General features: G+C 35.2%; 1 protein-coding gene across 1 annotated transcript; it reads left to right on the forward strand.

The window, feature by feature from the left end:
- Positions 1-5,817: 5,817 nt before the first annotated feature.
- On the forward strand, positions 5,818-7,803 carry LOC107776372 (gibberellin-regulated protein 6). Its single transcript, XM_016596265.2, has 3 exons — positions 5,818-5,999; positions 6,090-6,123; positions 7,363-7,803. The coding sequence occupies exons 1-3, from the start codon at positions 5,901-5,903 to the stop codon at positions 7,542-7,544; spliced, it is 315 nt and encodes a 104-aa protein (XP_016451751.1). The 5' UTR covers positions 5,818-5,900; the 3' UTR covers positions 7,545-7,803.
- Positions 7,804-16,255: the final 8,452 nt, after the last annotated feature.

Here is a 16,255-nt window from a genome sequence, read left to right on the forward strand (position 1 = left end):
AAAATTGTACATCGTACCACAAAGCAAAATTGAAGCTTACTACTCGTCTTGTGAATTATGTAAAACAGGCGGGGATAAGTTTAAATCAAGGAAAACTCTTTCATTAGGAACATGTCCGGCAAAAACTCCTCCAAAATAGCCAGCCGATGACTGGGGGTTATCCGGAACATGTCCGGTCACCTCATTGTTTGGAACATCTTCGACCTTGGCGTACATATCCAATATATTTATTACAAGATATTCCCGGTATTCATTCAGAGTCCTCAGAAAATCCCTCAAAGTTTCATCATCGTAGATGTTTAACTCCGAATAAAAAGCAGCCCCTTGCGGAGTGACGGAATAAGGATATCTTCCAGTTACTTTAAGTTTCACTGAACGTTTTCCTCTTTCCCATTTTTTTGTATAACAACGATATCAATTTATCGTACTCTAGTGTAAGTGATAATTTAACATGACCCTGTGGAGATAAACTATACCTCACAGGGTTATTCTCCCACAATTTCCTCTGGAATTTGGTGCACAACTTTCTTCAACACAAAAGAGTTTTAACAGTAAAAAAAATGTTGATCCAGGTATCTACTTATTTCTTTGTTTTTATTTTTTTATTTTATTATGTTTTGTTTCTTATTTGTTATTGCAACAATACTTTTTTATTTCTCATGTTTTAGATTTTTGATTTCCCGGAAATATTTCTCCATTCTCTAGTAGTGAAATGAGGTCCATCAGTAGAATTATTGGCCAAGTGAGGTGTGCTAATTACTTAAATAGTCATCTAACAAGATATAAGAACAAAACAATAAAAATACTGTCTTATTTTTTGTAACAATATAATCAATAATATGATACCCATTATTCTAGAAAATAACTCTAGCGTGAGACTACCTAATTATGCTTTGTTTGATAGTATTGTGATTTTTAGTAGGTGTTTGGACATAAGAATTGTAAAATTCCAAAAAAGTTAAAAAGAAATTCATGTGAAAGTGATATTTGAAAATTAGAGTTATGTTTGGATATAAATTAATTTTGGGTTGTTTTTGAATTTTTGTGAGTGATTTGAGTAAAAAATTTGAAAAATAGTTTTTTTTTGCAATTTTTCAAATTTTCGAAAAATTTTAAAATTCATCTTCAAATGAAAATAAGAATTTTATAGATAAATATTGATTTCGAAAAAAGTGAAATTTTTTCCAGAAAATATTGATTTGAATAAAACGCTGCAGCTTTCTAGAATTTTAATACATTAAGTTTATGGAACACTTCGAATTAAATAATGATATGATTTCTCCTGTAATTGCTAACTTTTAAGGACCATTTGAACTTGCTCGCTAGTTACAAGTCATTAATCACTTAAAAATAATATTGTGGATATTACAATTATAAATCATTACTATTTTTCATAGGTAAGCATGCTGATTTTTTCAAAAAAAAAAATCACTTTTTTTTCGAAATCAGTATTTGGCCATAAAATTTTCAATTTTCACTTGAAGATGAATTTTGGAATTTTTCAAAAATTTGAAAAACTCCAAAAAGTTGTTTTTCAAAATTCACTTAGATCACTCACAAAACTTTCAAAATAACCCAAAAAATTATCTTCATGTTCAAACACAACTCTAATTTTCAAATACTATTTTCACTTAAAAAATTAGACTTTTTTTTTTTGGAATTTTACAATTCTTATGTCCAAACGCCCACAAAGTAATAGTAATACCAAAATAAATTAGGGTATTACTTTTTTTAAAGGGTATTACCAAAATAAAAACAAAGAAATAAGTAGATACCTAGATAAACATTTTTTTTACTATTAAAACTCTTTTGTGTTTAAGAAAGTTGTGCACCAAATTCTAGGGGAAATTGTGGGACCAATGTATAAAAGGTTGGAATTAAGAGCAAAGGAAAATAGTCTGGTGCAAACTTGCAAATGCAGACAAAGTTAGTAAAACGTTATATTATACAACGTTTTACATTAAAAATTAATTTTCTATATAAAACGCAGTATAATATTGCGCTTAACTTTAACGACTAATTTTCCGTTAAAGTAAAACGCAGTATTATATTGCGTTTTATGTAGAAATGTAACTTTTTTTTAACTTAAAAACATATTTTATGCCAATTTTGGCATCATTTCAGTTTCGGACTCCTACTTGCTCCATGTTCACTCATACTGTACGCAGAATCGGAGCTAAAATTTATAAAATTTATGGGTTTTAAATTTATCACCAAATTGATAGTTTATTGTAGTTATTGAATTTAAAATTTAATATTTATACAATTTAAATAAGTTTTATGATACAAATACCAAGTCTAAGTGAAAGTTACTGGTCTGTCTGGACTAGGAGTGGCAAGCGGACGGGTCAGATCGGATATAGTTCGGATCGAAAACGGGTAATGAAAAAACGGATCAATTATGCGACCTGACCCATATTTAATACGGATAAAAAATGAGTTAATCGGCGGATAATATGAGTATCCATTGGTTACTCATTGGTTATCCATTTTCTAAATGGATAATATGGTTCTTATACGTATTTGACCCATTTTTAAAAAGTTTATTATCCAATCCATTTTTTAGTGAATAATATGGGCGGTTAACTGTTTTCTTTTAACCATTTTGCCGCCTCTAATTAGAGGCCGTAACTCATTTTCTAGCTCCCCCTGATTGTTCATTTGTTAAGAGCACATGTTCCTGTTTTACTATCACTGTGGTACGGTCTCCTGCAATTACTGCCTTTTGAATCTTCTTCCTTTGCAATAGAGGTAACTACTACCGGCAGATGTTGATTGATCCCAAATAATTAGCCATGCGTATAAATTCCAACTTAATATAATGCCCAATTACCATTAGATAAAGATTTTACCTTATATATGCTGCAGTTTTTTCGTCTGGTGCTACTGCATAATTGCATTAAAGGTTTGGCTATTTGCGCCTCTATGACCAGCCATAATATCCTTGGCAACCTCCCATTTGTTATTGAAACTTTCAAGATTAGATCTGTAAATTTCTACTACTTGTCTGAAATCAATTCCAAACAAGTTGTAATGTCGCTATCCGATTAAAGGCTTTTTATTTCCTCGTTAAGTTTTTATAGTTCGTTATCCCTTACCTGCTCATAAACGAACTTCAAACTGCAGTGCGATGCATTTCCAGCTGAATTTCAGAGTTCAAAAAAAGGGAGGAACAAAAGAAAAAGCAACATGCATAAGCAAGTCTATATTGAAGGCCGCAAGAGTAATATATGTATAGTTAAATTTTACAACATATTGTATATTATATGAGTTTAACTTCGATGGGCTAGCGATGTATTTTCTTTTTTGGCACCATCAAATCAAAATAACATACAACACATGCGAATATCTATGATGATTTAAAAGAAAAAGGCAAATAACCTAATAACAAGTTTAAAATATATAAATGCTGTAAAAAAAAATTGCTAGTGGTACAGTATAATTTAAATTCATATTGAAATATATCCAACCAACTATCACAAATGAGAAGTAAAAGCAGTTGTACTCTACATATAGTGACTTTAAAAGAAGTGATAAGAGTCTGCAATGGGCAACTTGGGTAAAGGAAAAGAATAGAGGGTAATGGCAAGCATCAGCGTATCTGTATATGGATGTAGAAATAATTGATTGATTACAGCGCACTGTGTGGAAATAATGTTTCCTCATCTGTGTATGGGGGTATCTTTTGGTCATGTGATGCCCAAATGCTTGCACATGCTCCTCTTTCTCCTAAAACTTTCCCATTCAATTATGGACCTCATCTTCTTCTTTTCGTTATTTGATATTTCAGTTCCCTCTTTTACTTTTGGATGTAGACTTTAGAGCAATGGTAAAGTTGTCTTCGTATGACGTATGGATTATAAGTTCGTGTCTTGAAAGCTGTCACTAATATTTACATTAAGATTGGATGTTTCATCACAACTTAGGGATGCGATTCTTTCCCGGACCTTACATAAATAATGAATTAAATAATGAATGCTTTGTGTACCAGCCTTTTTTATTTAGTTCCCTCTTTCACATTTGTGCTCTCAGCGTATCACTTCATTTTGGCAAATCCCAATCCAATCAACGCTTTCTTGAATTCATCATCTTCGTGATAAGGCCCTACCACTACGATTCAAGACCATGTGATGTTCAGTTGTCCATCCAAAAGCAAAGCCTCAAATAGTATACACTAACATGAACTCTTGTGTATTTATGATGAATTCAAAAATAACTTAGAGTCAATAATACGAAATGTAAGTGATCTAGTATATTTGTATGTTTTAAAGTTTTGTATTTAATGTATAATTAAGTACTTTGAGCCGAAAGTAATAAACTTTTTAATCCGTCTAACTCGTTCTAGTACTATATATATTAACATGTACTCTTGTACAGAGGTGAATTCGAAGTTTAAATCAATAGGTACAAAATGTATGTGATCTGGTATGTTTTCATATTTTAAAATTTTATGTGTTTACTTGTGTAATTAAGTACTTTGAGCAGGAAGTAATGAGCCCTTAAATCCATCAAATTCGTTCTAGATCCCGCGCCTGTGCTCTGTTGCTGAAAAACCGAATAAATGTTTCATTTCTTTACTTCCAACTTTTATCTATTTGTAATTTTTTATGCTAAGAAAGCTCATCCTTTCCCTGATCTCTCTTGCATGTGTTGGACTGCTGCCTGGAATCTGTAACTATCATCTTGTTCTGCAATAATTTTTATGCACCGCCAGCTCCATATTTTCATTATTCCTCAAACACCCCCGCCTCAGATATTGTAATTTCTACACTTAGGCATCTAATAAATATCTTAAAAAGAGAAAATACATACTCACTAGACAAACATTTTTTACCTTCTAATAATCTTTTTTAGTTGAGGTAAACTGCAACCAAATAAGTTTAGATAGGTTATTTTTTGACCATCTATAATTTTAATTATCAACACAAAGAAACTGCATAGAGAAAAAAATTTATTGGAATAAAAAATTACAAGGGTATGGCCAAGCAATTAATAAAACCGGAAGAAAGTCATGAGAGATCAGGCCAAAGTCAAATCCCAGAAGACACAAAAAAATGGTTTGATTCAGCACGTTGTTTAAGAAAAAAACAGAATTTATGAAATTTGTAATCTTAAAAGTTTAAGGGGTAAAAGCTTTGTGAGGTCATGACATTTGTGTGGTTATAAAAGCTTCTCATTAAGGGTAAAATGAAGAGTTTAAAGTTGAATTATTTCTAATTATAAAAATGTGTCATTCTTTTTGGAAACGTACTAATAAAGAAAATGCGTCATCTAAATTGAAACAGAAGAAATATATGGTTTCTCTCAAATGTCTAATTCTTAATAGGCGGAGTTTTTTTTTTTGGTTTTCACCCAATGTCCGGTACTCATATTGGAGCCCGACTATATCCGGATTCGCACCGCATAGGGGCCCATTTGGGGGGAAGCACTCCCTACCACGGATTTTTTCATACTCAGAGCTCGAACTCGAAACCTCTAGTTAAGGAAAGAGGAGTCTCATGTGCTAATACACCAACCATATAAAAAATAATATTTTTGGACTCATTTTTCTATTTACTATTTAGCAGATCCAATTGTTGGAGGGATACATATAGTCCTACAAATGCCAAAGCATAAATCGGTGATAGAAACCCAATGCTTAAAGAATTAAAGTAGTACGTACTAGTAAACAAAACAGAACACATTCACATAAAGTGACCAATGTCCCCTTGGGGGCATAATGGGAAGATGGCTCCAAACTCAGATCAAATCTTCAAAAAATTTACTACTACATTATTTGATCCCATCTACCTCAAAGGAGTCTATTTATAGTCCAAACTCCTCAGCACTTTTGCATCAGCTCTCATTCACTTCTTCTACATAAACACTAACAACCTTATTTGTTCCTTAGAAAATCAGCAATGGCCAAGCTCGTTTCATTTTTCCTTTTGGCTCTCGTTGCCATATCCATGGTTGCAACCACTGTTTTGGCTGCAGATGCCCAGTACCACCTTGATGCTGTAAGTTTCTTCTTTCCATTATTTTTTTCACATTTTCTCCTCATACTCTGTTTCTTTATTCTAACAAAAAAAATTTGCTTATGATTCCAGTCAAGGTACGGTCCAGGGAGCTTGAAGCCATCACGTAAGCTTTTTCTTTACTCTGATCTCATTACATTTACTCTCTATCCTCAGTACCCCATCATCTCACAACACTCATTTTAAACCCAATAAAATCCGGTGCGCTAAGCTCCCGTTATGCGTGGGGTCCGGAAAAGAACCTGACCACAAGGGTTTATTGTATGCAGCCATTTCTGTAACAGGCTATTTTCACAACTTAAACCCGTGCCCTTCTGGTTATATGACAGCAACTTTACCATTTACATGACCTCCTGGCTACGTGACAACAACTTTACCAATTACCAATCTTCCCTTGCGTAACATCTTTAAATTTTAGGCTGAATAGTGTCTGAAATCTTCCTTTGTGACGAAATTTTTTACACAAGAAATTAAGTTCAGCAACGCTTAACCAAATGCTTATCTACAGTTAAAAGTGACTACTTAATAACCTTTGATTGCATGTTCGAGTAGTTAACACTAAAACATTCTGTTTAGCAGTATATTCCTTTTCACGTGAACTGAGGATTTAGTACTTAATTGTTTATTCAGACTATTGTTATAGCTATAACCTACTCTTAACTGCCAAACAAACAATAGCCTCGGTCTCTCAGGATGCAGCTCACTTTCCTATAACAATGGCAAATTTGTCAAAAGTTAACCAATTTCGAGAACCACCGCCCTTGCTCTGACCTTATTTGACCAGTTACACATTTACACATGCTCGTAAATTAGAAGACTTAACATCTGTACGCTACCCGTGTAAAAATAAAATTTAACTTAAAAAGATAATTATGGAATTAATAACATAAAAAAAATACATCAATTTACCTGCTATAACTTGCTAGAATATACTCCCTCTATTTCATATTAAATAAGTTACTTTCCTTTTTAGTTTGTTTCAAAACAAATGACATATTTCTAAATTTGAAAATAATTCAAACTTTAAACTTTTTCATTTTACCCATTTACCCTTAATGACAAGTTTTTATAGCCACACAAATGTCATGGCCCCACAAATTTTTTACCCCTTAAGTTTTTAAAACCAAAAGTTTTAAAAATCTTTCTTTTTTTTTTTAAATTTCGTGCCGAGTCAAACTACCCCATTTAATATGAAACGGAGGGAGTATTAAATATACTGATAGAGCATATTTGTTAGATCCTATTAGAATAAATCCGTACACGAACCACAAATAACAAAGGATTAATTAATCATCTGTATGTATTTATGTGTGATCATTGTACTAATTAATTGTACTAACAACAGAATGCCTGCCACAATGCACGAGGAGATGTAGCAAGACACAGTACCACAAACCATGCATGTTCTTCTGCCAAAAATGCTGCAAGACATGTCTGTGTGTCCCCCCTGGTTTCTATGGAAACAAAGGTGTTTGCCCTTGCTACAACAACTGGAAGACCCAGCAAGGAGGACCCAAATGCCCTTAATTTTACTTTATGGAATTCGTTCCCCAATTTAATTTATGTTGTTGTTTGTCGGTCTTCTTAATCCTATTGTTATTTAATTTGTCTTGAATCAAAGGTCATAAGTTGTATGACCTTGATTCTTATTAAGTGTACTTTTACTGGATCGCTCCTTTGGGCCGATTACTTTTTGTGTTGCCCGATATGAGAGCTCTTTGACCAATTCTTTTTGGTCTATTGTACGTTTTAATTACTCTTTTCTAATATAACAATGTTCTCCAAATTGTGATTCAATAACTAAGACTTAAGTTGCCTGCTTATTACAAAAGCATCATCAGAGAATTCTGCTTCTTTAATGGGAAAGCATAAGTAAATTGGTGGTAACTGTCACTGCAGCAAAAAAATCAAGATCTCAAATTAATTGGCCTGTATCTCATAATTGATACTTGTTTAACCAAAAAATAAAATTTTAGTCGAAGCTAGAATTTAGAAGAACACGGGTTACTAATAATCAAAATAATGTATAAAAGGAAGTAATTTAGATTGCAAGAGAGTAATCAAGAGAAAAACAAGTAAACCAAAGTTTATTCCAATAATGTTTTCGTGTCCTTACAATTGATCAGATATCTCTCTTTTATAGATATCTTGGAGATATACATTTTGCCCAAATCATAAGGAGCTATTATGAGTAATTAAAGACATTGAATGCTACGTTACGTAATCATTACATTCAATACAAATTCTCTAACGTATTCCATATTTAATGCCTATTAAATGCCGTATTTGCACTCTTTTCTATTGTCAGATTCATTCCTTTTGATTCTCGGACATAAATGACTTAGATAGGTACGGGCGCTAAGTTATTTGAATAATTGCTCGTGCCTCTTCCTCTGTCATTTGCTCATATCTGTTGTAATCGTGCCTCTTGGCTAGTTGTAATTCTTTGACCATTTGACCAGTCTACGTGTCTCGACACGTCACCTTTATATTTAAATACATTTTTTTCCAATACAGATAGTCCCCCCACTTTCCATTTATTCATCAGTTGAATATTTGGGAAGTGAATTTCATTAAAAGAGAATTTTTATCACCATTAATGCTATGACAAAATTGACGCTTCAATTGTCGCTTCCATTTAATACTCCGTACACGTGTCATTTTTCCATTGGTTCTGCAGTTTTGCAGCCTTTTTAAGGCTTTTTTTACGGCTCCACTATTCACGAAGTGCCAGTTATCATTATTATGATCCTTCCATCACTGCATTTTTACCTTTGGCGGTTGCTTATTAATATAAATATAACTTTTTTTCTTGTCTTTTACCACATAAAGATTATGAACACTTAATTCCTCAAATCTCATTTCACTTCTTCCTCACATTATTCTTCTTCGCTATGTCTTCACCAAACCCTAACCATAGGAGAGTTCTCATTGTTGATACCTTCCCTAATGCCCCCATTAGGCATAGAATGAGAGGTAGGCTTCGTAGCTTAGGGTCTACTCGTAGTGGTGGTTCGTCTATACCTTCTCCTAGTTCTGGTCCTTCTTCTAGGGGTAAAGAACCTTCTGAACCATTACGTGAGCCTTTAGTAAAGGAGATAGTCCCTACAGAGCTATCTTTTTACCATGATAGGGAATCTCTTAGAAACCAGGTTTCCGCTTTAGATCGTATTGATGCTTACCCCACTCAAATTACAGAAGTTTTGACTCCTGTAGTTCATAAAGACTGCCATTGGAGTAATGATTTTCTCATTATTATCCCTAATCCAAATCAGAGAATTACTTCTTACTTGACTGGGTTCTCTTTTGTTTATACATACCCTTTCACTTTAGGGTTCAAACCAGCTATTAACCCAGTCATTCTTGAATTTTGCCGTTTCTTTAATGTCTGTTTGGGTCAAATTGGCCCAATCATATGGAGGGTTGTTGCCTGTTTGAGGCATTTAACCAATATGGCTGACGTTTCCTTTACTTTCCCTCACCTGATTCATCTTTACTCCCCAAGGCTTTTCCGTAATAGCGTTTTTACCCTAGTGGCCAGGAGTAAGAGGGTTTTGGTGAGCCTTGAAGATGACAAGGACCGTGGCTGGTTTGCCCAGTTTGTTGCTGCCCCCACTGTTGGCTTAGTGTGTGAGGATAATGTTCCCTTCCTTGAGAAGTGGAATTTTGCACGTAAGTCTTTTATCCTTCTCGTGCCTTTTTTCTTCAAGTTTATCAACTTTTCTAATTTTGCCCCTTTTTTAGCAACCGCGGAAGTTGTGGAGGATATTCCCAATTTCTGCAGTTGGGTAGATAAATTGCTGAAGACCGTACCAATAGATGGTAGGTCTTGGAGAACACTTTCTACCGTTATGATTGGAAAGTAAAGACTCATGGTAAGAGTTTTTATTTCATCTTTCACGCATATATATATATATATATATATATATATATATATATATATATATATATATATATATATATATATATATATATATATATATATATATTTATTGCTCTAACTCCCATCCTTATTTTTATCAGGATTTGCTATTCGAGGAGTTACTGCTGAAGCAGTTGCGGCCTCTCGTGTCTCTTAGGGAACCCGTACTCTTTGGGGACCCGTATCTCTTTAGAAAGAGCCCGAGAAATAGTCTTGGGTTCTTCTTCTGCGAAAAGGAAAGTTGTTGAAGAGAAAGACTCTGAAGAAGAAGAAGATGGGGGCTCCCTGGTGACGAGGCCACGAGCTAGGAGACGCATCGTCTCTGATGACGAAGTTGAAGTTTCCCCTCGTCTTTCTGTTTCTCTTACCGAACTTGTTACAACCCCAGTAATAATTCCTGACGATGACGTCACTCCTCATGATACCTGTGAGTCTATTGATCAACTTTTCATCAGTGGTTTTGGTAGTGGAAGTTTAGGGCCTGTTTTAGATGAAATACCCTTATCTTCTTTTTTAACTCCCGTGCCTGTGATTCTTTCCTTACCAGCCCCAGCTGTTTCTGTTCCTTCTTCTACTGTTTTCACTTCTTCTACCGCTCCTCCTTTGATAATTCCCCATCCTATCGTTCATCATACGAAAGTGGGCTCTTCAAGTAGAAGTGCCGCTATGAGGAGAGTAACTATTGAAGTTCCTACTGATAGCAGCCTTTTGAGGAAGTCAGGTCAGGCAGATGTATGGCTGGAACCTTTAATTGGCCCAATTGAAAAAGCAAAGCTGGAGAGCCATAGTTCCTTGACTCTAATGAATGATATCGTGCATGCCACTTTGAAGGTATTTTCCTTCTCTCCCTTCTTTACTTTGTAAAAATTTTTTATCTTTGGGATTCTTATTTTCCTTCCCTTTTTTTTAGGCCAATCTTATCGGCACAGAAATGATGAACAAAATCCCCCTCTTAGAGAAGGTAGCACGTGATTCTCAGTTGGAGACGATCAATTGGAAGGAACAATTTGAGAGTGCACAAATTGATATGGAAGATTTACAAGAGAGCAAGAGTACCTTAGAGCAGCAGGTGTGGGATTTAACTTAAGAGTTAGCGGTTGTAAAAGCTTCCTCAAGCCAAGTAGAAAAAGAAAAAGAACGTCTCAAATCCTCCTTCTCAGAGCAACTATCTAAGGCCAGTAAAGAGAACAGAGAGTTGAAGGCTCTTTTGAGTCAAAAAGAAGTTTACGCTAGGGAGCTCGTGCAAACCTTAACTCAAGCACAAGAAGACATTCGAGTCTCTGCTGATAAGGTGCGTGATTTAGAGATCTCACATGCCTCTCTTCAAGCTTCTTATAACTCCGCCTTGGCTGAAAATGAAGAACAAAAAAATGAGATTGCTGATTGGGAAAAAGATTATGAGATCCTTAAAGAAAAATCTGCTGTTGAGGTAAGTTGGGCATTTTTGAATTCATGTCGTGATGCCCTAATTGAAGCTGGCCAAAAAACCTTCAACCTGGAGTCAGAGTTAGCTAAGATCAATTAAACTATTGAAAAAGCTCAGCAAACGCAGGACTTCCATTCTCCCGTGGTTGAAGCTCCCGTGAATGTTGAAGATGATACAGGTATCCCAACTCTTTCAAGCCCAATCGAGCATGTTGCTGCAAGCCAAGTTGAAACCGTATTTGTTGATGCACCTACCCAAATTGAGCCTGCTGCTATTGATGCTCCTGCTTCAGTTCCACAAACTTCTCAGTGACCAGTTTTAATCATTTGAATGATTTTGTTTTTGTTTTTATTTTGGAAAATTGTAATCAAACCCTTAGCTTCATTTGAGGGTTGGTTTTGGAAACGCAAGTCACCAAGTCTTTTATGGGGCAATTTGTATAAACAATTTCATAGTTTTATGACTAAGTTCGTACTTAGTCTTCAGTTTTTAAGTATTAAGAAGTTTTTCATGTTATTATCTTAAACTTCTGTCTGCTTTATTCTTGCCTTTATTTTTAAAGACTTATAGAATAATTTGCATTTTTGTTCTTCGAAAATGCTTCTGTTAATCTCATGACTAACTAATTTAAACATGAGTTTTATAAAAGAGGGCGCTTTTATATTTCGACACTTAATGAAGAAGATGTCTCAACTTCATAATGGTGTTATCATACGATAAAAGAAATAGGAACACACATGTTTCTTTGAAATAACTTTGACAAGTTTTGAATAATACTTTACATGTATTTGAATTACATTTATAACTTTCTCGTAACTATTTTTCTTGTAACAGATTTTTACAAAAGAAGAATAATAGACACGGGGCTTTTCCTTATAACCCACTTTAGTACATAGCCTTTACCCTAACTATAGTGAGGTTTTTCTTTGGCGTTAGCTCGTGGCTCCATCTCGTGACTTTGTGACTTTTACTCTGCACTTGACTCTTTTAGGCTTGATTTTTCCTCAATCTTCTTTGCCTTATTTATACATATATCTGTGTATATTATGTAGTCTCCCAAGTGTTTGAGTGTTGAAGTATGAAACCTCAAGCACTTGATAGTTTCTCTCATTTGGTCATTTTCCTTAAAAGGAAAAACATACGGGACTCGGAGGTGCGATATAGATGAAGACTACTTAACCCGTTTGAATTTCTATCAGAATAATTGTAACCCTAGGCCAGGAATTTTAGGTTATTCTGTGTGCCTTACAGGTCGTGACTCATTATTTAGTACGAGTTACTTTTTGCCTATCATCTAAAATCGTTAATAAAATTTTAACAATTCAAAAATTAAATTTAAAATGGTGATACCTGACCATGGGTATTCCTTAGAAATAGTATCTCTTCAAATGAACAATATTCCAATGAGAAAGAAGTATCTTGCCATCTATTGTCTCCAGTTCATATGCTCCCTTTCCTGTAATATCACGAACTCTATAGGGTCCTTCCCATGTTGGACTTAATTTACCCGCGTTAGCTGCCTTTGTAGATTGAAAAACCTTTTTAAGCACGAAGTCCCCCACTTTGAAGAATCTGAGGCATGCTTTTCGGTTGTAATATCATTCTATGACTTGCTTTTGTGCTGCCATTCTTATTAATGCAGCTTCTCTACTCCCCTCGAGTAAATCTAGATTGACCCGCATCTCCTCGTCATTAGATTCTTGTTTCGCCTGTGTGAACCGTGTACTTGGTTCCCCTATCTCAACTGGAATTAAAGCCTCAGCTCCATAAACCAATGAAAACGGTATTTCTCTTGTACTTGTTTTTGCAGTTGTGCGATATGCCCATAAAACTCCAGGTAACACTTCAGGCCAGTTACCTTTTGATTCCTCTAATTGTTTCTTTAAATTATTGATAATAACCTTGTTCGTTGATTCTGCTTGCCCATTACCCACCGGATGATAAGGTGTTGACGTAATCCCTTTAATTTGCCAACTTTGAAAAAAATTCATGATTTGAGCTCCAATAAATTGAGGGCCATTATCACACACGATCTCCTTTGGTATACCGAATTGACATATGATATTCCACCAAATAAAATCTTTGACTTTCTTTTCTCGCACCTGTTTAAATGCTCCTACCTCCACCCATTTAGTAAAATAATCAGTGAGTACGAGCATAAACTTTACCTTTCCTTTTGCTTGAGGTAATGGACCCACGATATCCATTCCCCATTTCATAAATGGCCATGGCGCAATGACCAGGTGTAATAACTCCGCAGGTCTATGCATATTGTTACCGTACCTTTGACATTTATCATATTTGGCCACGAAACTTTCTGCTTCTTCTTCCATTTCAGGCCAGTAATAACCAGCTCTAATTAAGGTTCTTACCAATGACCTTCCTCCTGCGTGATTCCCGCAATGTCCCTCGTGTAGTTCTTTCATTACATACTCCGTTTGTGAAGGTCCGAGGCATCTTGCTAAGAGACCACCGAACATTTTACGATATAAATTGCCTTGCTTTAAGCAGTACCGAGCAGCCTTCTTTAGAAGCGCATGAGCTTTTCTCTTATCATCAGGGATGGTACCATACTACAAAAAAGCAACAATCTCGTTCCTCCAATCCCAAGTTAAATTATTAAAATTTACCTCATTCTTATCAGGATCGAGAACTGAATGAAATAAATGTATAACTGAGGCATTTGCATCGCTTGCCACATCAGCTGCAGATGCGAGATTAGCTAGGGCGTCCGCTTCAACATTTTCATCCCTTGGTATTTGTATAACTTTCCAGGTTTGAAATTGCTTTATCAATTCCCGTACCTTTTCTAAGTATTGTTGCATCCTTGCTTCCCTAGCTGTATATGTCCCCAGCATTTGATTAACCACGAGTTGCGAATCACTCTTGATTATAGTCTGATTTATGCCAAGCTCTCGTGCCAATTCTAGACCTGCAATCACAGCCTCATACTCCGCTTCATTGTTAGTTATGGAGTGACATTTAATAGCTTGTCGAATGGTTTCACCCGTAGGTGGTACCAAGACAATCCCCAAACCTGCACCTTTTACATTAGATGAGAATAAAGTTCAAGTTCCCGGGTTAGCTCTATTGAATACCTGTAATTCTTTTTCTGCTTCTAATTGCATCCCCTAGCTAAAATCAGCCACAGAATCAGCTAACACTTGTGATTTTATAGCAGTTCTAGGTTGGTATGTGATTTCGTATTCACTTAACTCTATTTCCCACTTAGCTAACCTACCTGATAACTCATGCTTATGTAATATATTACGTAAAGGGTAGGCAGTTACTACATCGATAGGATGACACTAAAAGTAAGGTCTTAACTTTCTAGATGTCATGATTAATGCAAGTGCAAGTTTTTCTAACTGAGGATACCGCGTCTTCGCATCTAACAAAGATTTACTAACATAATAGATAGGGGATTGTTTACCTTGTTCTTCTCGGACCAAAATAGCGCTTACCGCAACTTCTGAAATAGCAAGGTAAATGAGTAGTCTTTCCCCAGCCTTTGGTTTTGCCAGCAAAGATGGATTTGATAAGTACGTTTTCAAATTCCTGAGTGCCTATTTACATTCCTCATTCCATTCAAAATGATCCTGTTTCTAAGGGCTGAGAAGAATTTAAAACACTTCTCTGATGATTTAGAAATGAATCTTCCCAAGGTTGCAATTCTCCCTGTTAATCTTTGAACTTCTTTCTTGTTTGAAAGTATATCAGGGATTTCTTCAATGGCCTTAATCTGTATAGGATTCACTTCAATACCACGGTTAGAAACAAGAAAACCCAAAAACTTACCTGATGCAACGCCAAATGCACATTTTTCGGGATTTAACTTCATATTAAATTTGCGCAAAATTGAAAATATATCAGATAAGTGTGATATGTGATCTTTTGAATACTGAGTTTTAACAAGCATATCATCTATATATACCTCCATAGTCTTTCCTAAATGCTCTTGAAATATTTTGGTAACTAACCTCTGATACGTTGCACCTGCATTCATCTCTTGGATCCATTTTAATCTGATTATAACCTGAATATACATCTAAAAAACTTAATAGTTCGTGACCTGCAGTTGCATCAATCAATTGATCTATGTGTGGTAGTGGAAAAGAATCTTTAAGGCAGACTTTATTAAGATCTGTGTAATCTACACAAACCCGCCACTTACCATTCTTCTTTGGAACTTCAACAGTGTTAGCTAACCAGTTAGGATACTTTACCTCATGAATGGAACCAATTTTTAGCAATTTTTGGACTTCTTCTTGAATCACCTGATTCTTGAAAGTTCCTTGCTTTCTTTTCTTTTGCTTGACATGAGGGTATGATGGATCTTCATTTAGTTTATGAGTCATCACCTCCGGTAGTATTCCTGTCATGTCAGAGTGGAACTAAGCAAAGCAGTCCACGTTAGTTTTTAAAAATTCAATTAACTTACTTCTCATACCTTGGCTAAGATTGGCTCTAACATAGACTTTTATATCAGGCCATTGAGCAAATAACACGACAGGCTCTAATTCCTCTATTATTGTTTTGATATTTTCATTCTCTTTTGGTTCTTGAATGGTATCAGGCCTTGAATCTACATCTCTTTGCCCTTGTTCAGTTGAGGTTTGTGTTGTGGTGTCCTCAACTGCCTTTTGTGATTGCTATTTACCTTTATTTCTTGTGCTTGTATCTGCAATAGAGTTGATAGCCCTGGTTGTATGTTGATCTCCACGAATTTGACAGATTCCTCATGGCGATGGAAATTTAATAACTTGATGCAAGGTTAAAGGAACAACACCCATTTCGTGGATCCATGGTCTCCCAAGAATCATATTGTAAGTCATCTCCATATCTACCACCTGGAACTTTGTATCTTTGACGACTCCATCAGCAAATGTG

This window comes from Nicotiana tabacum, chromosome 6 (assembly GCF_000715075.1).
Source record: "Nicotiana tabacum cultivar K326 chromosome 6, ASM71507v2, whole genome shotgun sequence".
NCBI classification, from domain to species: Eukaryota; Viridiplantae; Streptophyta; class Magnoliopsida; order Solanales; family Solanaceae; genus Nicotiana; species Nicotiana tabacum.